This window comes from Podarcis pityusensis (genome assembly GCF_964106645.2).
Source record: "Podarcis pityusensis genome assembly, chromosome: 7".
Classification (NCBI taxonomy): Eukaryota; Metazoa; Chordata; class Lepidosauria; order Squamata; family Lacertidae; genus Podarcis; species Podarcis pityusensis.
This window is the reverse complement of record NC_138031.1, coordinates 64,516,560-64,542,037: the sequence shown is the minus strand read 5'-3', so window position 1 is coordinate 64,542,037 and position 25,478 is coordinate 64,516,560. Positions and strand designations below refer to the sequence as shown.

Here is a 25,478-nt window from a genome sequence, read left to right as displayed (position 1 = left end):
AGGAGGAAAAAACGAAAAAAACCGACATAGTAGAAAGCCCCCAATGTGGGCTATGATGTAATTTCAGAAATGTAGAAAATGCAAATCCGGAATTAAAATAGAAACTTTTCTGACATTATTCACAGTATTGTGTGTGAGAGATAGGAACTTGATGCAGAGGGGAAGCCCATGTTACAAGTTTATGCTGGTCTGAAAAAATGATGCTAGGCCCCGAGTGCATTTGATTTTCTCACCCCCATCCCACTGCCCGCCATGATCCAAGTGAGCCAACTTTATCACAGTGCTGCACTATACTGAATAAAAAATTATACTGTGCCTTCTGTAGGCACCCACTCCTTTTTCCTTCCTTTGTCACTTTGTATAGACCCCTTTCTTAAGTATGTGAGACCTTGCTCTCAGCTCCTGCACAAACAGGCTTGTTTCCTTTCACTTCTGAAAGGCAGATTCTGCTGCAAGGTTCAAGGTTGCAACCAGCCAGCCTTCCCTTCTTACATGGATCCCCTCTCCCAACATTCAGGATTTGCTGATCACAGGCCATGTTCGGGTCCTCATTGGGCTGGGGTGGCTTTTGGGGGGCAGAGGGTCTCCTTTGGGTTTTACCCTTCAATATTTTTGCACTTCTGCAAACTTTAGGGTTTCCTGAAGCTTGAGACTGTGCTCCACCTCATGTTTCGATGTACATAACCCTGTTTTGGCTTCATCGTTGCTGGTACTTGGCATCTGAGCTATTAGTGATGATGGATTGCATCATCATAGTTCTTTCAAGTGGTCAAAGCTCTTTACGTTGATTTATGGAGTTATAATCCTTACAGTAAACCTGAACATGAATATTAACCCACATTGTTGGAATTAGCATTTGTATATTGCAGATGAGGGCTGAGTCTGAGACTGCTTTGGCCTTTCTTTCTTTCTTTCTTTCTTTCTTTCTTTCTTTCTTTCTTTTTTTCTTTCCTACTTACTTACTTACTTACTTAGGTAAAGGTAAAGGGACCCCTGACCATTAGGTCCAGTCGTGGCCAATTCTGGGGTTGTGGCGCTCATCTCGCTTTACTGGCCGAGGGAGCTGGCGTACAGCTTCTGGATCATGTGGCCAGCATGACTAAGCCACTTCTGGCGAACCAGAGCAGCACATGGAAACGCTGTTTAACTTCCCGCCAGAGCGGTACCTATTTATCTGCTTGCACTGCGTGCTGTTGAACTGCTAGCTTGGCAGGAGCAGGGACCGAGCAATGGGAGCTCACCCCGTCGTGGGGATTTGAACTGCCAACCTTCTGATTGGCAAGCCCTAGGCTCTGTGGTTTAACCCACAGTGCCACCCGTGTCCCTTACTTACCTTCTTACTTACCTACCTACTAAATGTGTGGCAGGAGTTTTGAACCACTCCCTCATATGTATCTGAGTCGATTCAACCCTCTACACCAGAATATCTAGGTACCAAAGCAACAGTCCCATGAAGAACTATTGCAATTTACCAGGGATGCATCTACAGAAACAGAGCAAAGGGACATTTATGGACATCATTTACAATACTACATCTGAATCGAGCCTCTGTCTGGGTCTGTGGATACTTTCATTGAGGCCTAGGCATGTGTGTCCATCCCCCTCCCCCAGTCCACTTCAGTTTCTGTCAAAATCTGCAACCAGCTGTCATCTGGTAAATGCAGCTACTTGTAGAGGAAAATAAAGTTAATTCTTTTGAACCAGCAGCTTCTCTGTTGTAAAGGCTCAGGCTGGCAGCATTTTTCAAGATGCCACTTGGAGAGTATTTTGCAGTGGCTCGTTGTGGCAGAGTTTTGACAAACAGCTGCATCAGCAGAGTCCATGTGTGATTTTTCTTAACACCCTGTTTTAGTGCTGGCACCAAGGGTCTCTTATGCCCCCGTGTAGGAGTAGGAAACTGTAGAAGAAGTGTGCATAATAAAGCTTTAAGAACCTTTGAAGATATAAAGTACTGGGAGTTTAAGGCTGCAGGATTAGTTGGTGCTGCACTGGGCTTTAACCCCGACTCTATAAAAAGCTTAGATCTAGGTATAAATGTCACAACTCTTTGAAATCACCATCTTCACCATCTTAGTCCATGTTGTGGATCTGAATATGCACTTGTCTAAAACAGAAAAATATGCTAAAATTAGTAATTTTAGTAATTAGTAATACGTGTCCTGCAATCCTAACCAACCCGATTCTGGGAAGACACACTCCTGTCACGCCACTTTCATCATGGCCACAGGCAGAACCTCCAGGAGAATGTTTGAGCTCATGCCTTGCAAGTTTAGGCTTTCTGGTTTATGAAGAACTTGAGGCCAGTGTAGGCTTGAGTGCCTAGGCTGGGTCTTCTTAGGGTCAGGCTGCTTTGAAGTGCTGCCCAAAGTCTCTACAGGTTAAGCAGCTCAGTGTGTTTTTAGGGTGGCATAGTTTGTTTTATTCTGTTTTGCTACTGCAGGTGCTCTTTCTGAATTTACCCCTTTCCTGAACTATAATTTGCTTCCAGATGGCGCCACTGTGTGGCAATCTCTGATAATTTACTGTTTTCTAATCGCTTCTGCAAAATGCTGTTCGCAAGCCTTTTTGCCACTTCCTGTGGTCTCTTTTTAGTGTTGGAGGCGCTGTTTCTATTCTGCTAGTAGAGCTGTTCCTCTCCACTCTGGGAAACACAATGCTGTCGATTCCACTGCTTAGTGTCTATGGCCGAAATTGAGAAAACCTAATCCATGACTGGACCTAACAAACAGGGGTCCCTTTACCTTTACCTTTTAATCAGTACAGTGGTACCTCAGGTTACATACGCTTTAGGTTACATATGCTTCAGGTTACAGACTCTGCTAACCCAGAAATAGTACCTCGGGTTAAGAACTTTGCTTCAGGATGAGAACAGAAATTGTGCTCCGGCAGTGTGGCAGCAGCAGGAGGCCCCATTAGCTAAAGTGGTCTTCAGGTTAAGAACAGTTTCAGGTTAAGAATGGACCTCCAGAATGAATTAAGTACTTAACCCGAGGTACCACTGTATTTGAGGAACTTCTGCATGTTTCTCCTCTCCATTTCTGCCTTACTGCTACAGTTACAAAGGAAACACTGTGTATTTTTTTTCTGATCCTGAACCCTCACAGGAGTATTTGCACAGAGAATAGGTGTCTTTTTTTTGCCCTTTCTCTATTGCAGAGGTCACCAACTTTTTGGGTATGTGTGCACATATAAAAATGTGATGAGTGAACAACCACCAGATGCTCTCCTTGTACAGTGCTACCTCAGGTTAAGAATTTAATTCGTTCTGGAGGTCTGTTCTTAACCTGAAACTGTTCTTAACCTGAGGTACCACTTTAGCTAATGGGGCCTGCCGCCGCGCAATTTCTGTTCCCATCCTGAGGTAAAGTTCTTAACCCAAGGTACTATTTCTGGGTTAGCGGAGTCTGTAACCTGAAGCGTCTGTAACCCGAGGTACCACCGTACCCTGAATCAATTCCTCTCATCCCACAACTCTGGTATTAAAAGTTGTCTGGATATACACACACTTCCAAGGGATCTGAGTCAGATCCAGTAGAATTAAAACGGATCCTCTTGAATTTGCATCATTTTACACAGCGTCCCCCCCCGCCCAAACCACCTGCAGATTAACACTTGCAGTGGTAGACTGCGTAATAAAAATCGCAGATCCAGTGCTTGCTAAAACCACAAAAACACTGATTCAAAGCACAGACCCTCGTGATTTTCACATAGGCCAACAACAAAACTGCCAACAAATTACAGAAAGCACTCATAAGTACAGGTGATCTGTGATTTGATGGTGCTTTTGGGGGGGATTCGTAAAATCCATGCTGCTATGTTGGTAAGGATTGGTTTCTTTCCAGGAGAAGCATGGCCTTGAAGAAAGGACATCTGGATCTTATGAAAACAATGGCATAGCATCTGTGCAATTATGGCGGGGGGGGGGAGAAAAATCATCTGGAAAAGGTCTCTACATTTAAGGGAATTAGATGGCAAGTGTCAGCAGATCAAAAGACCCAGCTGGCCAGTAGCTCATATGCAACAACGGCCAGAGGATGTATGTTGCAAAAGAGGCATTGCAAAATGAAGCAGGTCAGGCTTGCAAGTCAAACCAGCATTTGTGCCTCCAGCTTAAATATACTTGCACTATTGTTACGTACTCCAGTTTACCTTCTACAGATTTCAAGTGAAATGTGAGCCAGAAAGTCCCTTGAAGTCACCAAGAAGCCTTACACTTTTCTACATCTACGCTACTTACTGTAGACCTGCCTCACAGGTCGATGTTTTCAGAATTACTGGGAAAATCATCACAAATGCAAAAGCATCAAAATAAAAAAAAATGGAGTCTCTACTTTTTCCAGTGCTTGTCCAATGTTTATTAGAATTCATATGGAGCGGATTATTTCCAGGATTTGAGCAAATCATCATCATCACATACTACCATGGCAAATATAAAAGTGAGCGATTCCAGAGGAATAGTGGTGTTAATTTCTAACAGAGGTGACAGACCTGTGGCTCATTAAAACCTAAAGTACCAAGAGATTGCTCCCCCAGCAATTAAAATAAATAATTCCAAAGTACAGCAATGTTACAGAAAGGCTGTTTTTAAAACCAGCACTAACCATCAAAATTACAATTATTCTGTGGGTTCAACACTACCGTTGTGTAGCATTTTTCTCTCCAAATAAGCATGTCGCCATTTGACCTGCAGTGTATATATAGAAGCTTTTCCTATACAGTGGTACCTCGCAAGACGAATGCCTCGCAAGACGAATGCCTCGCAAGACGAAAGAGTTTTCCGTTTTTTGAGTCGTTCCACAAGACGAATTTCCCTATGGGCTTGCTTCGCAAGACGAAACGTCTTGCGAGTTCTTGCGAGTTTGTTTCCTTTTTCTTAAAGGCGCTAAGCCGTTAATAGCTGCTAAGCCGCTAATAGCCGTGCTTTGCAAGACGAAAAAACCGCAAGACGAAGAGACTCGCGGAATGGATTAATTTCGTCTTGCGAGGCACCACTGCACATATTTGGCCTGCCTTTTTAGTGGTCTGGTTCAGGGGTTTGTATTATTTGTTTTCCAATGTCAAGCTCTTTGTTTACTAAGATTTACTGGAGTCTAGGATTTCTATCACTGACAAGAACTTCAGAATCTACTTTTAATGTGTTCTGGGGCCATTTGCAGTTGATGCAGCCTGATGTTGCGGACAAGATGTGCTCCCCTGGAGCCCTGCCCTTCCTGACTGGTTAGAAAAACAGCTGAAATGAGGTGACCAGTAAACACTTCATTGTGTGAGGGTATGGTGCCAGCCACACTTAAAAGAGGCGGTGGTGAGGCTGCTGCTTAAAAAGCCCACCTTTGGTGTGCCATCAGCCAGCTGCAAACACCCTTTTTTTTGGGGGGGGGAGGTGGTGGCAGAACAATTACTAGAGGACACTGGTTTTCTACATCTTAGTTTAGGCCTGGTTGACCAGATGGATGGACCAGTAAACTGAATCCTTGGAAGATGTAGATTCTTGAGGCTAGGTGGTTCCCATGTTTGGAAGACAGGCTAGTTGCCTGTTCTGAATGGGGCACACCCTCTAAGACTAAGAGGAGGGGGAGTACTCCTGGATACACCAGTCAGTGGAGAACCAAATGGTCTCTGTTACTAGGAGTGCCTTTTACCAGCTTTGTCTGGTACTCCAGCTATGGTGGCATCTGGATTGGGGTCATTCGGCAACTACAGTTTGTGCACTGGTTAACCTCAAGCCTGGATGACAGCTCTACGCTCTATGTGGGACTGCCCTTGGGCTTGGACCAGAACACAGTGGTGAGACAGCTAAAAGGGCATGCAACAGCTCTGCTAACACATCTGCACTGACTGCCCATTATACTAGGTCAAGTTCAAGGTTCTTGAGCTGCTTTACAAAGCCCTGAACTTGGGCCCAAGTTGCTTCAAGCGCCACCTGAGCCTTTCTATGGCGTCTCTGTCATCAAAATTATCCAGGAGTGCTGTAAGTTGTCTCCCGTGCCACAGAGGCCCAACTGGCCTCAACTAGAAGCCAGGTATTTAGTGTCAATGATCCCATGCTGTGGAAAACTCTTCCAGCAGAGATTTGGCAGACATCCTCGCTTCTGACTTTCAGTTGTCTCTTGAAGACTTTTTCATGGCAATAGACCTATGCAGCTGTTTAAACTTTTATTTTTAATTAGCCAGTCACCACACTACCCAGATATGATGATATAGGGGTATAAAAACTATCCCAAAAGCTCATTATATATAAATGGTCTTTTGAACAGTATTGCTCCTCTCCCCCTGCCGTTTACATATATTCCTAGCTGAGCGGTTAGCTTCACATGCAATTATGAATCGTAATACTTTCAGCTTCAGCGTCACTGCAAAAACTTAAGCATTTACTGTGACTTACAACATAACTGGCACAGTAACAGAGCATTCTAATTATATACCAGTGCTTTATTGGAAAAAGGCTACACAAACTTAACTGAACAGGGCATGGTTTTCATAGCATTGTAATACTAAGATATATAGATGCAGTGATATATCAGTTGCAGCAGAATTCAGGTTATCAGATATCCAAACTAATGAGAGCACCTTCTGCACTTCTGGCAAGAAATCCCACCAACCTGTCATTATAAATTACCGTAGGATGCTACTAGCAAGAGCTAGAAGACAGTTTAACACAGAGTATCATAGTTTAGTAAATGACAGGGAAGGTGGGTCTACCTCAGGGGTCTGCAACCTTTAAGACAAAAAGAGCCACTTGGACCCATTTCCGAAGAAAAAAAACCTGGGAGCCGCAAAACTAATGCACGCACCGCCCCCATGCGACGTCACAGCCAGTACAGCGCCCGCCACAGTGGGGAGTGTCGGGGCGCACAATGCGCCTCCTCCCCTCGCTAGTATCCACCCCGGAGCCGCAGCAAAGGTGTAAAAGAGCCACATGCGGCTCCGGAGCCGTGGGTTGCTGACCCCTGGTCTACCTCATCAAACCAAGTTTTACAATGTCATTGACATCAAGATTGCTGTAAATAATGTATTCTACTTCAGTGCAGCACACATTAGTAAATGGCTAATTTGTGTCAACAGAAGTGGAATTTCAATCAGTACACCTGGAAATTTGGTTACATTGATGAAGACCACCGTCCCTCATGCCAAGTTTGGCAACAATATCTTGAGAAGTGACCAAACCTGTTCTTAAAAAGTGACGCTGAAGTTGTGTTTCGATCCACAACCTTGATATAAGATGGAAGAACTCAGAATTCAAATTGTGATGAAGTCTGATGCCCCACCTCAGGAACCTTCATGCCAAGTTTGCCAACAATATCTCAAGAGGTAGCAGAACTGATGCCAACAGATGTGTGAAATTGACATCTTGATTCAAAATGGCAGCTACCATCCAAATCTTGACTGCCACCCCCTGCCCGGAACCCCTTGTGCAAAATTTAGTGAGGATATCTTGAGAGCAGCCAAACCTAGAGAACAGATGGCACAGACAAATCACTCCCCCAAACTAGATTTTGATGTGAATTATTTGTGAAATAGGAATGTTTCATTTCTTCCCTCTACTCTCCAAAAGTAGAGATTGACACTTTTTGTCAGTTATTAACAAAAATACATTACTAGTAATGGAGCAAATCCTGAGTTTCAGAACCTCATTTTTAACAGCCGATAATGTTCCAGGAATCTTACAACTTTGCACATGTTCCTAGTACTCTAAGGCAAGAGGAGTTACCATCTTCTTCACAAGGAACCCAATCCCTTGGTATGTGATGTTTCACAATATAGCTATTCTATACAAAGATTCTATGCTAGGAATATAGATGTGGTTTCTGCCCTGAGTGTATTAAAATACTGTGGCTGAACGTAGCTTTTTGCTGGTTCAACATCAGGCTTTATTTCTTTCTTTTTTAAAAGGAGTAACAGAACAAAATAGGTTAGACTTCATTTTCACTTCGGCAAAAGTATTTTTAATAATGCACTTTTTGACATTCCTGCAAGCTGCAAGGTACTTCAACTTAAGTTCCCTCAGAATGTTGTTTTTATTCTCTTAAACTTTGTGGAGTTTTTCCTCAAAACAGTAGATGAAGTAAACCTTTGTCTGCATGTATTACTTCTGAGTGCAATGAAGGCTGAGTGTTTTCTTCTTCACCCCTCAAAATTTCTATAAATAGAAAGCAAGCACATCAAGGAAAAAGGCTCTGTTACAATCTTCCCAACTTGTTTTTCTATGTGCAGATCTCTTTTTTCTTTTTTTTAAGAAGCAGCATCCAAAATCAATGGGGGAAACAAAATTGAGGTAAATACTCAAGCTACAATAAAGTTAGTTTGAAATAATTGTCATTCGTGCTTTAGATAAGTCCATGCAAGTTTAGGCCTCATCCACAATTCTGAGTCACCATACTATTAACAGGAATTGTGCTGTTCACACATTTATCTGATTTACCTTGCAGTGGGGCAATTGTGCTTAAAAAGGTTAATATAGAAAAAAGTTACCAGCTTTTTTGTGTGACATGTGGCTCATTCACTGAATGGATAGAAGGCAACAGAAGTAGTTCTGAGCAACTGCAGCAAGACTCGTTTGGACAGAATGTCAAACTGACTTTCAGAGTTCTGAACAACATTCCCACTTGCAATAGCAGGGTAATGTACAAAACCAGAATAAAGCTTCCTAGGAGTCCAATCTCTTGGGTAGGAAGGAAAATATGAAATCAAATACTATAGGCAATTAGAGTGTAATGAATGACAGTATGGTAAAATACCTTTCATAAGGCCCAAGTTAGAATGCAAAGGTGACATGTATAGCTATTAATCCAGTCACAGATTCCTCTCTTCCCCCATCCCAAAGTTGAGAGATTAAATACATCCTTAATTCCGTCTACCCTACGTTACCTGTTTGCTGAATGTGACAAGCATGAATAATCCAAATTAGAAGATTGCTAATTGATGTTTTCAATGTTTAATAAAACTTTGTAACAGGCTATTTGAGCCACATGTATTTTTTTGGGCGGGGGGGAATACCATATTAATTACTAATGCATAATAATTAAAATATAATGGTTTCCCGTTCAAAGCTCCATTTAATAAGCTGAAAGAGGAGCAAAATGATACTGCCAAATGTAAACACTGAGTATTTAAAAGTTATCCCTTCCATGTCGACTATTTCAGTGAAGGGGAACCCTAAATGTAAATGGCAGCACATGACTTTTCCTTTTTTTTTAAATATAAAAAACAACTTTAAACTTAAGCAGTAAGGTGACATGCAAGTATTCCAATGACTTTGGCTTAGATATGCATCATAGGTGATCAAGCTTTAATTATTTTCTGATGCAAGGAGAAAAGATAACTGAAAATGACAGCTGAATTTCATGTACAAATGAGGCTTTTGAAGGTATACAACACCTTTGTTTCCAATCTTCCAGTCCACTTTCAGCTGCTGCATTTCAGGCTACCACAGGATGTACATTACTAACAATTGCAAGTTAAGCCAAGAGATCAACATGACTTTAAATTAGGAAATTAACATACTTTTATATTCTCATCAAGTCAAGCTTACTGAGGTTAATAATGGAATTGATCCTAGTTGGGGGGTTCCCCTTCTGAGCAAAATGCAGAGCTGAATTTATCGCTAGTCATTTCTTTAAACAGCTAAGACACCAATAAGAGTTCAAAAAGGGAAAAAGGCACAAAAGTAAAAAACAAACAAACTTAATTTATGTTTTTACTGTCATTTTAGAACTTATTCTTTTGTATACAATCAAATATGGGAACAGAAGAGCACAATTCCATTGTACAGGTTGTAAGTTGTTGCCCAAAGACATGTTCATGAAAGTCAAACCTTGTATCCAGCTTTATCTAAGAAATTCAATGCATTTTTCTATCCATGATTGGGTTTCAAATGGTGGAAGAGTCCCTACAATTATAATGGCCTGGTCTGCATGACACGCCAAGCCAAATTATAGCTTAATGGGACTGGAAGAACATGCAGGCTCCTGGAGAGGAGCTTACAGACTCTTTGCTCCTCCTGCATCATTTTCACTCACATATTGCGCTCAACTAGGCTTAGTTTATTGTCTGAACCAAGCCTTGTGGGTATGCTTTCTTCCTGCCAACGCAAACTATGGCCAGGAACATACCTGCCTGTGGTGTGTGTGGGTGTGCTACAAGTTACTTTCTAGGAGCCTGCCTGTTCCACTGCTCCTTGTAAGCCGTATTTTGACTTAAGAGTGTCATGCAAACCAGGCCAATGGTGAGGACCAATTTGCAACCATTTGAACTAGGCATTCAAAAGTTACCCAACTTGCTATATTCACCAGATCTGCTGACCAAGTCAAACTACTAACAATTTATACAGATGTATTGCAATCAAAAAAAGGGGGTGATGAATGCCAAAGTGAGCACACAATTCATATTTCACAAGTGCAGCTGCTGTAGAAATCCCTTATTTGACACACATGTAAGAACATTTGGGATCTCAGACTCAGTGTGCGCTTTATGTCAAACAGCAGCAGCAATATTGTAAAAAAACAAACACTATACTGCTAAAAGCAGTTACACCGGCTTGTGCCTTTAGAATACTAGCTACACAAAAATGCGACTCAGTGCTTCATGAGAGGTTCCAACATGCGTACCAAAAAGGAGCTGCATACATGTAGCAAAGAATATGATAGATGACTCTGAGTAACAGATAGGAAAATGCATAAAGACCTTCTTTTATGACAGGATACAACCAGAACAGGGTAGGAAACGACACATTTGCATTTCTGACGTCAGAAACAAAAGGTGTGCAGATGACAGATCAGCATAATGAAGAGACTCTAAAGGCACATTTCAGATAGCACAATGATTCTTAATTGTTTCTTTAAAAGGAATGAGAAGTGCATTGTTAGCAGTGTTCTCTGAACACAGCCAAATGCTTATAGTCCAAATGTTTTTCATAGTATTCTCCTCAGTCGATATGGCTTCTCAGCACAACTCCCAATTCAAGCAAAAACAAAAGGGAGGGGGTTGGATGGCTGGGTTAATAAAGGCTGACTGTACTAACAGTATTTACTCATCAGATCCTACTGATCTCTTCTGCGCCCTCTTCCGGGGCAGCCGTCTTGGGGAAGCTTTGTCTGAAGGAAAAGAAGAAGAAAAGTTACTCAATGAGATAAGTTAAATGAAATATTTTGGGGGCCAAAGGGAGAAAATTATTTTCTAATTTATTCCCTCAAAGAACGATCATGCAAAAGGCAGATCTGAGAAGCATCTTATATATGTTCTTCAGTTATGGACATGCAACTAGTAGCCTATTAATGAGATGTTCCTAAAACAATGCAGGATCAAAGCATTCAATCTCAGCTCTGTGATGACAATAGGTGGCTTGAGCAAGATTATTTTGCTCTCTTTCAGTTTCTAAATATAGAACAGGTGTGTATCTGTTCTAAGGATGAAGGAAACATCATGCCCTACTTCCCTCTATGCTCAAGGACAGCCAAATCAAAAACTAATCTTTACATTCACAAGCTCAAGTTTCAGTATCTGTAGAATTCTAAATCATATAAAGTAGAAAGAATGCTAAGTATTCAGGCAGTAAATCCCCCAAAAGGTAACAATATCAGTCTCTTATGGGCAAACAAAAAGAGAACTATGGCACCTTACACTAACATTTTAGCAAAAGCCACAATAAGTAATAAGCCACAATAAATGTGTTAATCTTCAATATTTAATTAGTATTCAGTTTTCTAGATGGTTTACAAGTAATTGGCTGATTAGTTGTGGTGACTGAATTTTGCACACTGATTCGAACCACCTTTTGGTCTTGATTGCATACAGACAATCTTAACAGGGCAAAGCAGAAGTGAATGAATGTAATTGTGGGGTTCCAACTCTAGACCTAGTAACTTTACATCTTTTTTCAGCTCCCTGGCCATCCTCTGGACCTCCCTTGCTTCTCTAATGACTTCCTAACTATTCACACGGCCCCTTCCACATATACAACCTTTGTTTTGCCTGAATCCTACTTTCCCCTGGGCTCATTTCTTGAACTCAATGTTTCCACCATCTATTGTTTTCTCACATTCCTGTTTTTCAGACCTCTGCCCACTTTGCAACGTTTCCTCTAGCTAGTTTCTTGTTGAGCCTCCCTCTGCCCCCTTCCCTCACCCCCATAGCAGGCAGCCCTTCTGCACTTGTGATATAACGTTTCTTTTTTTATAAAAAAGAAACCCTTCTCCATCTAGCTATCTTGGCTCAGCTCCCTGTCATCTTTATCCTCTAAGCCTCATTCTTCAGACATTTTGGTTCTGCTTCTCAGTCAGCTCCCTACTCTGCAATCTTTCTTCAGCATCCTTCTTTCTCAGCAACCCGTCACCTATCTTCCCAGAATATAGCCTGTCCCTGTGTGGCCTTTTATTTCCCATGCACACTTGCAACTTCCTTGGCACTCACAGAGGTTGGCCTAACTTTTTAGCTCCTACAGCAGCTGGATATTGCACTCCACCACATCAACTCAGTCAATGTCAGAGGCTTCACTGCCACAAACACAGTACAATATATATTAGTAACTATTTGCCCCTTTATCAGTTAAAGCACCATGATCATGAAGTCCAAGCAAGCAGCAATCTTAATGCATTTTAAAAGCCCTCTAATGTGTTAATACTTATTTTCTATGCAAATTGCTGTTTAGCATCAATAGTTAGTATCCTATGCTATGGAACAAGTGATGTGACAATTAAACTTTTCTATCACGTGTTCTGAAAATTGTTGGTGGTCTATTTTGTTTCTGGCAATCTGAAGAATGTAGCCACGGTTTCCTTTGGGAAATCAGGCATGTGAAGTAGATGACATCCCAGTAAGTGCAGATACCACTGAGTTCTGGTGACTGAACCATGTTAACAGTGTAACTAAGTTAGTATCTGAACATCAGCTCCCCCAAGATATGCAACAGTAAATGTACCAAGTGGGATTAACTCCAGACTTCTGTTGCATCTTCAAAATACTGGTGAAATCCTCCAAACCTTATTACTTTAACACCACATGCAATTATGTGAAGTGTACCAACTAAGCAGAAATGGGTTCAATGTATAAGAACCTAATTAGTGCACAATATACATTTCAGAAGCCTCAACCCAATAAAGTGTCTCACCTCTTCTACTTTGCACTGAAGCCACAGGAAAAGCAAAACAGAAGAGACAGTAAAGATATTAGAAAAGTCCACAAGCATTTAAAAGATCTAAGAACATATTGGACTAATTTTTGAAATCAGAAGTCACCAAAACATACAGCTAAAGCTCCACAGCTCCCAACCCAACAAAAAACCCTGTACACTAGTCACAGAATTACAGTTTTGTCCTCACCTAATGCTGTATAGATTCAGCAAGTATCTTCTAACCAGTATAAGAAACAGTCAGTGATTTCACTATTGACTTCATCACTGATTTCAATATTATTGAATACTACTATCTTCTTCTAATTCATATGCATTCTCAATTTTTGGTTGGAGTCTCATTGAAGTTTATAAAACAATATAACAGTAAAGGAATAATTCTTTCTGGAAATAATTTCAAGTGAATCTGGCAGAGTAAAAAAAGGAACATTTAGAACAATCCCTTTTCTAAACAGTTAGAGGCAGGCATATTCAACATTGCAGTTAACATTGTTCCTCCAGATGTTGCAGACTACAACTCCCATATTTCTGACCACTGACATTCTGACTAGTGCTGATGGGAGTTGGAATCCAAATATCTGGAAGATGTTGGTTATCCTTTTATAAGAAATTCATTAATGGACTAACAACCTATGGTAATATGGATACTTACTTATCTGGTTTAAAGTTTCTTGAGGAATCCAACTCATGTCAACATCATTCTGATTCGACGTCCCCATCTCTACTTTTTGAGCTGGTCTTTTTCTCTGGAAACATTAAGCACAAGATTTAATAAGGGAAAGAACTCCACTGAACTCCACTTAAGCCATTCAACTTGTAGAATGTTTTTGTGATCACAACAGCAGTTAACTTCAAACCCAAAGCTGCTGGCTTTACATTCTAGCAGCAGTTCTAATACATGGTGGCATGAGCATCAATAATTTCTTAAAACAGTGTGCATATTTTACAAATATTTAAGGGTAAAAATCCTAATTTGTGATAAATTTCAACATAACACAGATAATTTCAACTTAATTGACTGAATCAGTATTAGGGTGAGCCATAATCTATGAACCATTTTTGAAGTTATAGTCCCATATTCGTGGAAATATAGTTTTTTAAGCTAAGTGAGTATGAAAAACGCATGTTGGGAGGATCAAATATAGGCCTGACATGTGGAACTCTTGCAAGATGTCAAGCGTCACATGCTGCACTTGTATCTGCTCTTTATGATGAAATGAAACATGGCATTTTAGCCACTTTTCACTCTCAACTATGGCTAAGATTTGCTTATGTAGTCTTCTATTACAGCAACTCAACATCTGATCACATTTTACAACATTCTGTTTATAAGGAAGTGTGTGCAGATGCAATCCAGTTACCTCCCAGGTGCAAAGAGAATACCACTGCATGAAAAAAAATCACTTAAATAAACAGGAATTGGCCTATGGTCTCTAAAGCAAATACAGTGGTGCCCCGCAAGACAAATGCCTCGCAAGATGAAAAACCCGCTAGACGAAAGGGTTTTCCGTTTTTCGATGCGCTTTGCAGGACGAATTTCCCTATGGGCTTGCTTCGCAAGATAAAAATGTCTTGCGAGTCTTGAGATTTTTTTCGCTCCCCCCCCCCCTTTTCTAAGCTGCTAAGCCGCCAATAGCCTTTTAGCCGCTAAGCCTTTAATAGCTGCTAAACCGCTAATAGCGCTAATCCGCTAATAGGGTTGCTTCGCAAGACGAAAAAACCGCTAGACGAAGAGACTCGCCAAAAGGATTAATTTCGTCTTGCGAGGCACCACTGTATTAGCTACACTTCTACTGCATGGTAGCTTGATCTTTGTGTAAAATTGCCTTGGATTAAGGCTTGCCTCAAGAAAAGCAATGTTCTAATATATGACATGATCTTTCCTTCCAGGTAGCCTATAGCAGTGTGTACAGGTTTCAGTCACCAGCCCATCCACATATTAAAGAGAGCCAGTTAGTTTAACACAGTGTCTTGAGACCACCGTCTGGGTCCAGAGTAGCATCTATAACCGGAAAGATGACCTGCAGAATTTCTTACCTTCCTAGATTCCAAGAGCTGGTGTAGACCAACAATGACAAGCAGGCTAAGTCCACCAAGGAACATATACATAAAAATCCTTGTTTAGAAAAAGGAGAAGAGAGGTCCAGTAAGCTTTTCTTTCTTTAAATAGAAGAAAACTAAACAAATCATCCCTGAATACCTTTACCAGATTAAGTAGACAGTTGCTGTCCTAAAAATGAACACACACTCATATGCCCATCCCAACATCAACCCCAACTATACTTTGTAGAACACTTTATGAAGGACTCATCTCTTGATAGGAGGAGTCAGATTAAACAACCAAGGGACACCAGTTTCAACTCAATAACTTTGGTGGGACAGCTAAGTTCTCATCTAGATAAATTCTCCCCACCCCAAGCCAAGATGACAAAAAGAAATTAAGAATGATCCAAATTACTGCTAAATCTTAAATCCTGCAAATAAAACATGTACCTAATGGAGCTATGTGTGGGAAACACATAGAACTGCAAAGCACCTATGAGTTACTACTCTAAAATCAACAAAGGAGATTATATAGACCTGCCTCGGTGTTGAGATCAGCAGAAGATGCCTTGCTGGTTACAGCATGGCGATGATATTGCCGAGGTTGCATGTTCAATCCCTGTGCGGGACAGCTGCATCTTCCTGCATTGCAGAGGGTTCAGCTAGATGATCCTCAGGGACCCTTCCAACTCTATGATTCTATTAGAACTTAGTGGGACAGTGGTGCTTGAGAGGGCATTTTCTTTGGTGGCTCTTTTGAGGTGTGCCCACCCACATTACTATACATGTTTTGTTTTTAGGTCAAGACACACCTTCCACAGGCCCTTGGGGGTGGAAGATGCTACAAAGTTTAATTGAAGATTAACAGTAGATAACCTGCTCTAGGACTGCATGAAGAAGGGGGGCAATAAAAGCCTCTGAAAGAATTAATAAATAAATAGGTTATTTAAATTAAGTCTTACGTTTCACCATCTAATCCATCTTCCTTTTCAATAATGGTAACAGTCTGGTTGAAAACAGCATCTTGAAAGAAGTTTCCCTAAAATGAAAAATACAGTAACATTAAAGGCTGCCCAAGATAACAGATTCAAGCCACTATGTGACAGTAATGTTAATACAGTGGAACCCTGGTTCTTGAATGGCTTAGTTGACAAACAAATCAGCTCCAAAACGCTGAAAACCCATAAATAACTGTTCCGGTTTTTGAATGCTTTTCAGAAGCCAAACGTCTGATGCGGCTGTCGGCTATTGTTTCCGGGGCGCCTGCACCAATCGGAAGCCACACCTTGGTTTTCAAACGTTTGGGGAGTTGAACGCACTTCCAGAACGGATTAAGTTCGAGAACCAAGGTTCCACTGTATATACCTCCAGGGATGAACTGCTCCTCAGCACTTCGTTCTTGTCTATAATTTCCACTCACATTGCAAATCACAATAAACAGAAAGCTAGCTTACAGGACTCAGGGTCTTGTAGGCCTCAGGTTGTCAACACACATTTTCAAAGCTTTACTAGGAGAAAATGTCCACAACAAAGGGATGAAAAGCGACCACTCAAAGTGGAGTTTGTCTAAAACTTTTGAAAAGGACAAATAAAGTTACATTTGGAGATTGATGAAGCTTTTTTTTTACCTGGGATTGGGAAGGTGAGGAGAGAGAGAGGAGGAGGCAAAATCATAACGATAGCTTATGTTGACCAAAACAACAAGAACAAAAAAGACCAACTCAGATTCAGAAAGTGTCAGAACATTCAGATATTGAGGAGTGTATAATGTTGTTGTGAAGAGTTACAAAAAGTAAAGGCAGTATTTTAAAAAGCAAGACTGCACCTGTTCAAATCAGGCTCCAAGACATGAACTCTAATGTCTCCTTCCAAAACCATTCATCACAAACCTTAGACTATCATATTGGAATACTATCAAGGATTTGGCTATACCAGAACTTGCAGAATAGATACCCAAGCCTAAGCAAGATAAAAATGGCACACTTGGATAAACATCACTCACTACTCCTGGATAACATCAGCAAATGCCTAGTTTAACACTAGGGAAACCTTGCCAAGCTTCCAGGCTGTCACTCACATTTTGGTCTTTGTAGTTCAGATTGATAACCAGTCCAAAGGGGCGACCACCCATAGGCTCTGCAGGAATGAAGGAGTATTCAAATGTGGCCTGTCTCTGTGGTGGAACAACCGTGTTCAGAGGAAGAGCAGTGAAATTCTGAATGAAAAACTGGTAATCTTGAGGGTACCGGAACGAAGCATCTAGAGACTCCACAATGAAGTCTTCTGTACCCTTGTTAGTAAAGCCAACTAAAAACTTCACAATGTTGTTTGCTGGAAAATCTAGGAGGAAATTAGAAAACTGGTTAAGCTGAAATTGTGTGCACAACTCAAAACTTGCATAATGTTGCACTATAATTAGACTAAACTGATAAAGTGTGCTGGTCTGAGGTAAAAAGAAGGCCATTTTTTACCTTCTCCTTTCACAAACAAGATGGTTGTATCAGCGCTAGGGGATGCTTTCGGTTCTCCCGATAGATCTTCTTCCTCTTTCTCTTCTGTCTAATACAAGAGAATGTTTTTGAAAAGCCTATGACGAACAGTGAAGCAATGAATATCTGAAGTAAGACCACTATTGCAAAATCCCACATAAAAGCATTTCCACGCAAAAACATTAATGTTGCAATAAATATTTGGAATTTCTTGAAAACAATTATTAAGAGCACAATCCTTTGTGTGTCTGTTTGGAAGCAAGTCCCATAAGAAAGCAAAAGCCCCATGTGCTGCTTCTGTCTAACAGGGCTCCTTTGGAAGGATGTTTGCTTGCAAGCTGGATTCATGTTCCTTTCTGTTTAGCTGAGAGAAGCAGAAAGAAGTGCAACCACTGAATGCAACATGACTGCTTAGACTTGGTTTCTCCATCTTTGTCCAGGACAATTATGTATTTTTTCATGTTGTGAGCTGCCTTGAGTATGGTGTGAAATATGGAAGTGCGACATATAAATAAAATTATGTATGCATGTATTATGTACTCCAGGAATGGAGAGGGAAGAGGGTGGGGAAGGGGAACAAATCAGAGGTGAGCAACTTACCTTTTGCAAATAGAGTAGGTATCAGAAAGCTAATGTTCATATTATCATGTAACAAGAGGAGGCCAATACACAACCTTACAAAACAGCTACCAAAACACCAAAATAGGTGCTTGTACACCAAACCACAACTAAGAACAGGCAGCTTCGTGAAAAGCAGAAGTGGTCAAATGTACAAAGTATAGAAAAGCTTAGAGTTACTAAGTAAATTATCAAATACACATTTGATAATTGTGTCTAGAAAGTGATATTATACATAATCAAAACCAGCCTTCTGCTGTTGTAATATTCACTAGGATTAATGGCAATACAGCCATCAGTAAGATTTGCATACAACTTGGTGGCAGTAATACAAACTGTGGTCATCAAGCATTGTACTTCCCTTTGGGTTTTTGATATACAAGAGGGAACTGTTCTGGAGGAGGGAGACCTGTAGTGGCAGGCTTAGGAAAGAGAACACCATAAGCCTAATGCAGATATTTCAAAGTGTGACTCTTCCCTCCACAACTGACCATGTGGTCATTCCAACCACTCAAAAGATATTCCCTCTCCCCAATATACTGCTGCATTTCTATCCCTGCTGCACATTTTTTTGACCAGCAGTACAGCTCCTTGGGTTTAGCAAAGGTCCATTTTTACTATATCCTACTTACAGTTGGAGCAACTCAAGCATTATGATTTGTGGATGTTCATTATGGCAGTTAACAGGGCCAGCCCAATGTCTCAGCATGGCAGCCTCAGGACAGCTTGGAGGAGCAGTAGAACTGACCTCCAAGGAGCATGCCACCTGTGCCCCTCTTCCCAGCCTCCTTTCCATCCCACCCACTGTGAGTGGGCAATGGCAGGTATGCAGATGAGGAGAGGGAGGAGTGGCATTTTAAGCTTTACCTCAAGAGCAAAACATCCTGGGCAGATTCAATTGAGTACTCTTGATAATGGGTTAACTGCTGTAAAAATCGCAATAATGGACAACATAAGCTTGTGAAACAGAAACAAATACTTGTAGATGTACCAATTCTGTGGGTTCATCTTCTTCAACTTCAGCTTCATCATCTTCATCTTCAACGACTGTATCTTCAATAGCTTCTTCATCTTCTGTGGCATCTTGAGCAGCCACCAGCAAACTAGAACCTAGAGACAAGGTAAATGAAAAATTATTTTAAATGTAGGCAAAGTTATTCTATTGTTTAACTTTGCTTTTGAAAGGTTTCATTGCACTTACTAAGTTATCAGTTTAGATAAGTTGTGAGTTGCATTCATGTCTCTAGTGAAAAGCATCACTAGAAGTTCAGTGTAAGAAGATCCAGAGTTTACTCTGATATTTATAAAGCAGTTGTCAATATTAATTTTATATACCACCTAATATTGCACTAGGCACCATACAGATTAGAAACATAAAGGCTAATGACACTGGCTTAAATCCTACCAAAATACATTACAGAAGGGACAGAAATAATTAAAATAAAGATTTCCTCACAAAGGTCTTTTAAAAAAACTATTATTGCAAACACACAGAAGTCATCCCACGACTAACACCCTGAACAGAACTTTAAAGTATGGGCATGTTAGTCCAGCTAAAAAGTAGCAAGTATCCACTTGGCAAGGAAAAGGACCTCTAATGAGCAGCTTAGGAGCATGCAGAATATTTTCTACCCCACAGTGGGGTATATCTTGGCAGAAGCTACAACTGAAGTTGCACTATGGCAAGCTAGCAACTTTGATTTATTAAGGTTAAGAACTCTGGAATGTGGAGGTATGGTAGTTTGTATCAGCCCACAAAGTTACACAATCACAGCACATAAAGAGCTATTTGCTAAAATAGAGCATGACAATGCATTAAAGAGCTTGAAATAAAGGATTTTAGGACACCTCCTCCAAATGTATGGCAAAAGCAACCCCTCTTTTTTTGGTCACGGGGAAGACTCCAAATAAAATTTCCCTTCCTTTCAGAATGTTACAAAAGGAAAGGTCTTAGTGCCATCAAGCAACCACAGCTCAAAAGTTTCATTACAACTCAGTTCAAGTGACTTCAAGAGAGCTTAAGATCAACATACTGGTTTAATTTAGCTGTCTGTTGAGCAGCAGCATTAAACTAAATCTCTTAAATTGTGATAGTAGACTTCTATCACAAGGATTCTTTAGTGATTTCCTTGAAATGTTCATTATGCTAAAAGCACTATGGTAGACCACACAAACTTTTCCAAGCAGTAGCATGCTTTCAAGATTTCATGATCTCTCCTATATATTTGAGAAAGAATGATGATGTGGCATTATAGTGGAGAGGAGGGAGTGTATTCAACATCTGTTATCACAGCCAGGAACTAACTACCAAGAATTGAGAAGTGTAATTTTCCAGTTATCTTAAACTACTAATGCTGAAAGAGAGCTACCCTGAATTTATCTAAATATTTTGAATGGGGAACAAAAGTAGAAATGCACAGCAATTAATTTGTGGAACTAGCTCTCAATCAGAACACTTTGCTAAAAACACTAAGCACATGCTATTGCAACTGCATAAATTCTCTCCCATTCAACAAGGAATGTAGGTATTTGACTTTGTTCCAGAACAAAGAACACTAACTAGAGGTTCAAGAAAACTGAATTGGAGCCAAGAGAAGAGACATGCAAAATCTCCAGAAGAGCTACGTTATAACTGATTAGGTCACAAAACCAAAGAGAAAACACACATGTATCTATGACATTGTACAAGAAAAAATGGTAATACAAAATCACTGCAAATGAAATTAAAAGAGTGCTAGTTTTAATCTGAAACTAATAAACCTATGCCAGTAAGCCCAAATGATATCTGTGTTGTTACTATGAGAAGGGTCATCCATAAAACTATAAGGATCTTTCCAATTGAGGCAAATATAATTCAAAGTGTAAAGTGATGCACAATGAGGCAACCCCCCACCCTTTCAAATGAACACTGGTGGGGTCTGAACTAGCCATTACTAAGAAGGAAACATCTTGGGTCTGTGGTGGACAGCTCAATGAAAATGCTGGCCCAATGTATGACAGCTGTGGAAGGTACTTGGCATGTGAGGGACCGCTGGGGAAATAAATGAAAATAACTGGCAGCATTGTAATGTGGCATTATACATTACAGTGGTACCTCGGGTTACATACGCTTCAGGTTACATATGCTTCAGGTTACAGACTCCGCTAACCCAGAACTATTACCTCGGATTAAGAACTTTGCTTCAGGATGAGAACAGAAATTGTGCTCTGGCGGCGCGGCAGCAGCAGGAGGCTCCATTAGCTAAAGTGGTGCTTCAGGTTAAGAACAGTTTCAGGTTAAGAACGGACCTCCGGAACGAATTAAGTACTTAACCCGAGGTACCACTGTATATGGGTGGAATCAATCCACCCCCTCCCCCAGTTCTGATATGCAAGTTCATGCTGTTTTAAGGTAGATTCACCTTGTGGTTAATGCACAAGGCATATATCAGAATGCATATATATGCATAAGGCATATATATCACCCATCCTTTATGGTATCTGCATATAATACCAGCAATGTTTTATTTCATGTTTGAGCTTTATAATTTATGTGATTTTTGTTCCAGAATGTTTAACAATTCAAATACACAACATTTCTGGATTTATGTTTTAAATGGAAATAATGCCAGTGGTCTGCCAGGAGTAGGCTTCATGCTGGGAGGTTTGAAGAGACAAGTGTTACTGGCAAATACAGCATGCCTTTTAAACACATAACCCTCACCTAGACCTCCAGCTGTGTTACCGCACCCTGTATAATTAACCTTGGAAAGCACGTGCAATATTTTCTGTGAAGTATACCTACCCCATAACCTTGATCACACTTGCATATCAATAATAGCCCTACATAAGATCACAAACTTGTATTCTACACTAGCTGCCCCTGTATTCCTTCATTTTGTACTCAACTACAACCCCAACCACAAACATTGTTTCAAAATTGAAAACAATCTACGTTTACACCATCTGGTTGAGTTTAGAATATGTTGATTAATCACTTAATTAAACATTAATTGAACACATTTGCTGGTATGATACACAAAATCAAATCTATGCTGGTCTCAATTTATACTGACAAGCTTCTTGAGCAAGGTCCTCCCAAAACTTACTTGACCTTGGCTTGTACTGCTGCAGAAACATCCAAGAAGTTTGTATGATAATGCAATTTAAATGCTGTTATTGGATTTACTCAGCAAAAACATGAAGGTCTCAACCCTGACCGTGGACAACCACAGGGATATGTTCTTAGTTGTCAAATGAACTCAGGAAAGTAATTTGATTCAATTCACACAGTTCAGCAGACCTCTACCAGTTCAGACATCCAACTTTTGAGATCAGTAATCTCCAAGCTCTCCACAATTTTATTAACTGTAAAAACACTACTCAACAGATTTGGGAAAAACTGTCTTCAGTTACAGACTTCCAAGGTTCCTTCAAGGAAACTTGGCTGAGCCCCTATGAATCCGACACAAGTTTCCTCTGGGCACGAGTTTGCTCTTTCTTTCCCATTCAAAACAAGGATCTCAAAGCTGCAGCTTGCACACTAGTGCAACAAGTTGATCACGAGAACCTGAAATGTTATGATGCTTCCGTGTGAGTTGCCTGCACTTCAACTCTCCCTCTTTTAAAGGGAACAAGAGAAACTGGTTTCCCGATAGCTGTCCATTTGGCAAAGGTTGCCAAAGCGTACCGAGCTTTTTGGCTCGCACGTCTCCAGGTGGGGTCAGAGGCCGAACCTGAACGCTGTGCTGAAATAAGAGGAACTATGTGTGATTTTCCTCTCTTTCTTCCCCTTCAGCAGCAGCTAGAAGGAATCACAGCTGCACCGAAGGAGACACATGAGCAAGGTGAAGAGCTGCGCGCTCCATTCCCACCGAAGGTAGAGTTTGCAGGGGGAAAAGCGAAACTCCTCGCACAACCTCGGGCTGCTGACACGTGTCAGCTTTCGAGTCCCTCAAAAAGGAGGTTAACGAGAAACGTAGAAGTCAACGAAGCTACGACCTGCCAGCACCATGTGGCTATCGGAGGTCTGGACTGACACGTCAGCCTAGCGAATAGGGGAGGGGGGAGAGAGAGCAGAGGAAAAGGAGCCCCCCGCCCCACTCAGAAGCCTCCGCCCCCGCCTTTCAGAATTCACCAGCCGAAACGGCACGCGCGAAGCCGCCTCACGCGCTGCTTCCATTTCAAAAAAGCACAGGAACGTTCCTCCCCCCCCCGGCCCCTCAACCGCCGCCTCGCGTACGCGCGCGAGGCGGAGATAAAGGGGAGCCCCCGCTCGTTCTCTGTCGGCCCGCCTCACCTGGGCCGCTGCGGGCGCCACCCAGAAGCAAGGCGGCGGGGAAAGCCAGGAGCACGAGCAGCAGCAGTTGGGGAACGGACCTCCTCATGGTAGCGGGCCGACTAAACGCCCTCGGCGGCAGTTACTACTTTTTCCTGCCGCGACGCAATGGCGAAAGGAGCTCATCCGGCCCAGGTCCCGCCCACCGTAACCCCGCGGCGACCTCACGTCACCGCCCTGTCACGCAAGGCCCGCGGACTCCGCCCCTCTCCTGCCCCGCCCCCTCCCCACCGCCCCGCTTTGCGCGGAGGACGTGGCTTCCCCTGGAAGGAGGAAGGAGGGGCACGTGACTGCAACTGGGCTGGCTTCAAGTGCGCATGCTCCGCGCGACCAACAAGCTCCTTATGTTCCTTTTCCTCGTCAGGCTTGCTTTCCAGAGCGCAGGCGCGAAAAGTTTTTACCGCGTGGAGCGCCTCAACCACGGGCTCTCTGGAGCGCATGCGTGGAATCCTATCGCTCGCTACAGACGAGCGGAATCGTGCAGTACCTTTGACTTTATATGCGGACGCTAGCGTGTCTCGTTGCGTGTCAGTACGAAAGGGAAACAATCGTCAACCGGCGACCTTTTTAAGACACGGCCGCGGGATTGCCTCTTTCAAGATCCGCAATAATCAAAACCATTGTTCTTCCGCAACGTTTTGATATGCGATGCCCCGATGACACAATGCATTGGATGTATACACCCCAAAATAATATTTGGAAGATTCCCTCCCACGCAAATTTTTAAAAATAAAAAATCATGCTCCTTAAGGTTTCAAGTCGTGGATCTTACCCAGCAACCACATTAACAATGGCCAGGGATACATTCTGAGATTGAGCAAGACTCATGGCCCCTGCTTGGTCCGATTGCAGTGGTACTTTTAATTAATTGATCAGTCAGTTACAGGTTTCTTTGTCCGTTCTCCACTCCCACTGCTTCACTTGAGCAGTCTTTTAAAAAAGAGAGACTCATGACCCCTGTCAGCATTTAAATATCCCTGTTGTGGAGGTGAGCAATACATGTGGGACAAGCAGGAAAACAAGCTCCTTCCAGTGATGAGAGTCCGGGAAGTGAGATAATGGGGTTTATCTAGCGGGTGCCTCCTTACCTCAAAGAAGCTCCCATATGAGCGGAAATGAGATTCCCCCTTTTCCCCCTGTAAACCGTGTGGTTTATTGCACCCGGGAATGAGGAAAATATCCACTACTGCCATCACACAATCCTCTTCAGTATGACAGGACACACAAGCATCTCCCTCTTACGAAGTGAGAATCCCTTAAACAGGTTGTGGGGCTCAGAGGTGTGGTTTCGTTAACAGTGCCTTGTGCCAAAATGAAGTGCTGGGCCAGACTGCCTATTATTATTATTATTATTATTATTATTATTATGGCAACAAAGTATCTTCCATGTTTTCACACTGGCCCATTTTAGAAAAGATTGCCTTTTAAAACAATCCCAAACCAACATTAGCATACTCTGTCCGGCTGCTTCTGAAATTAAGAGTAAAGTATAGTACAATGACAAGGGTTCTTTCAGAAGTAGTACAGAGAGTTGCATTCTTCAACCTTTAATCTTTGTCTTCCAAATTGGTCCAGTCAGGAACCAATCACCAAAATTCTGCATGGTTTCCCAACAAGTCCCTGGAAAGGTATAACTCACAGGCGTGCCGACTTGGGCCCCAGGTTACTATGGATGCCTCAGACAGCATCTCTGTGCTCTTGCGATGCCTTGGACATGACTTTTGGTGTTTTGTGAGGCACCAGAAGTTGCGTCGGCAACCCTGCAGTGCACCCACAACAACAAAAATTGTGGGTGCTTGGAGATGGCGCCCTTGATAACTCATAAGAAGCTGAAGACTATTTCAAATGCATTCCTGTACAAGTACCACACACATTGTTGTGGGATAAA

The 25,478-nt window shown here is 41.8% G+C and overlaps 1 protein-coding gene and 1 long non-coding RNA gene across 3 annotated transcripts; one reads left to right on the top strand and one right to left on the bottom strand.

The window, feature by feature from the left end:
* The first annotated feature begins 3,599 nt into the window (after window positions 1–3,599).
* Window positions 3,600–9,191, top strand: LOC308482171. The gene is made up of 2 exons (XR_013989113.1): window positions 3,600–5,335; window positions 6,029–9,191. It is a non-coding gene; the product is annotated as an uncharacterized lncRNA (long non-coding RNA).
* Window positions 9,192–9,681: 490 nt separating this feature from the next.
* SSR1 (signal sequence receptor subunit 1) lies at window positions 9,682–23,758 on the bottom strand. 2 transcript variants are annotated; one of them, XM_081015013.1, is made up of 8 exons: window positions 23,552–23,754; window positions 19,265–19,383; window positions 17,638–17,725; window positions 17,244–17,506; window positions 16,129–16,205; window positions 15,161–15,239; window positions 13,776–13,869; window positions 9,682–11,090 (listed from the first exon to the last, which is right to left on the bottom strand). In XM_081015013.1, exons 1-8 carry the CDS (start codon window positions 23,637–23,639, stop codon window positions 11,023–11,025), a joined length of 876 nt encoding a protein of 291 aa, XP_080871139.1. In that variant the 5' UTR covers window positions 23,640–23,754; the 3' UTR covers window positions 9,682–11,022. The 2 variants fall into 2 exon arrangements, with proteins under 2 accessions (XP_080871139.1, XP_080871140.1); XM_081015014.1 differs by lacking the exon at window positions 9,682–11,090 and adding an exon at window positions 13,038–13,117 and having other exon boundaries at window positions 23,552–23,758.
* Window positions 23,759–25,478: the final 1,720 nt, after the last annotated feature.

Bases quoted from the DNA above. Each gene is read 5' to 3' on its own strand.
- SSR1 (XM_081015013.1), bottom strand. From the start codon at position 23,639: ATGAGGAGGTCCGTTCCCCAACTGCTGCTGCTCGTGCTCCTGGCTTTC. The intron at 19,384-23,551 runs GTGAGGCGGGCC...CCTTGTCTCTAG, and splicing joins TGGCGCCCGCAGCGGCCCAG to GTTCTAGTTTGCTGGTGGCT. The intron at 17,507-17,637 runs GTAAAAAATGGC...ATTTCCTCCTAG, and splicing joins CTTGTTTGTGAAAGGAGAAG to ATTTTCCAGCAAACAACATT.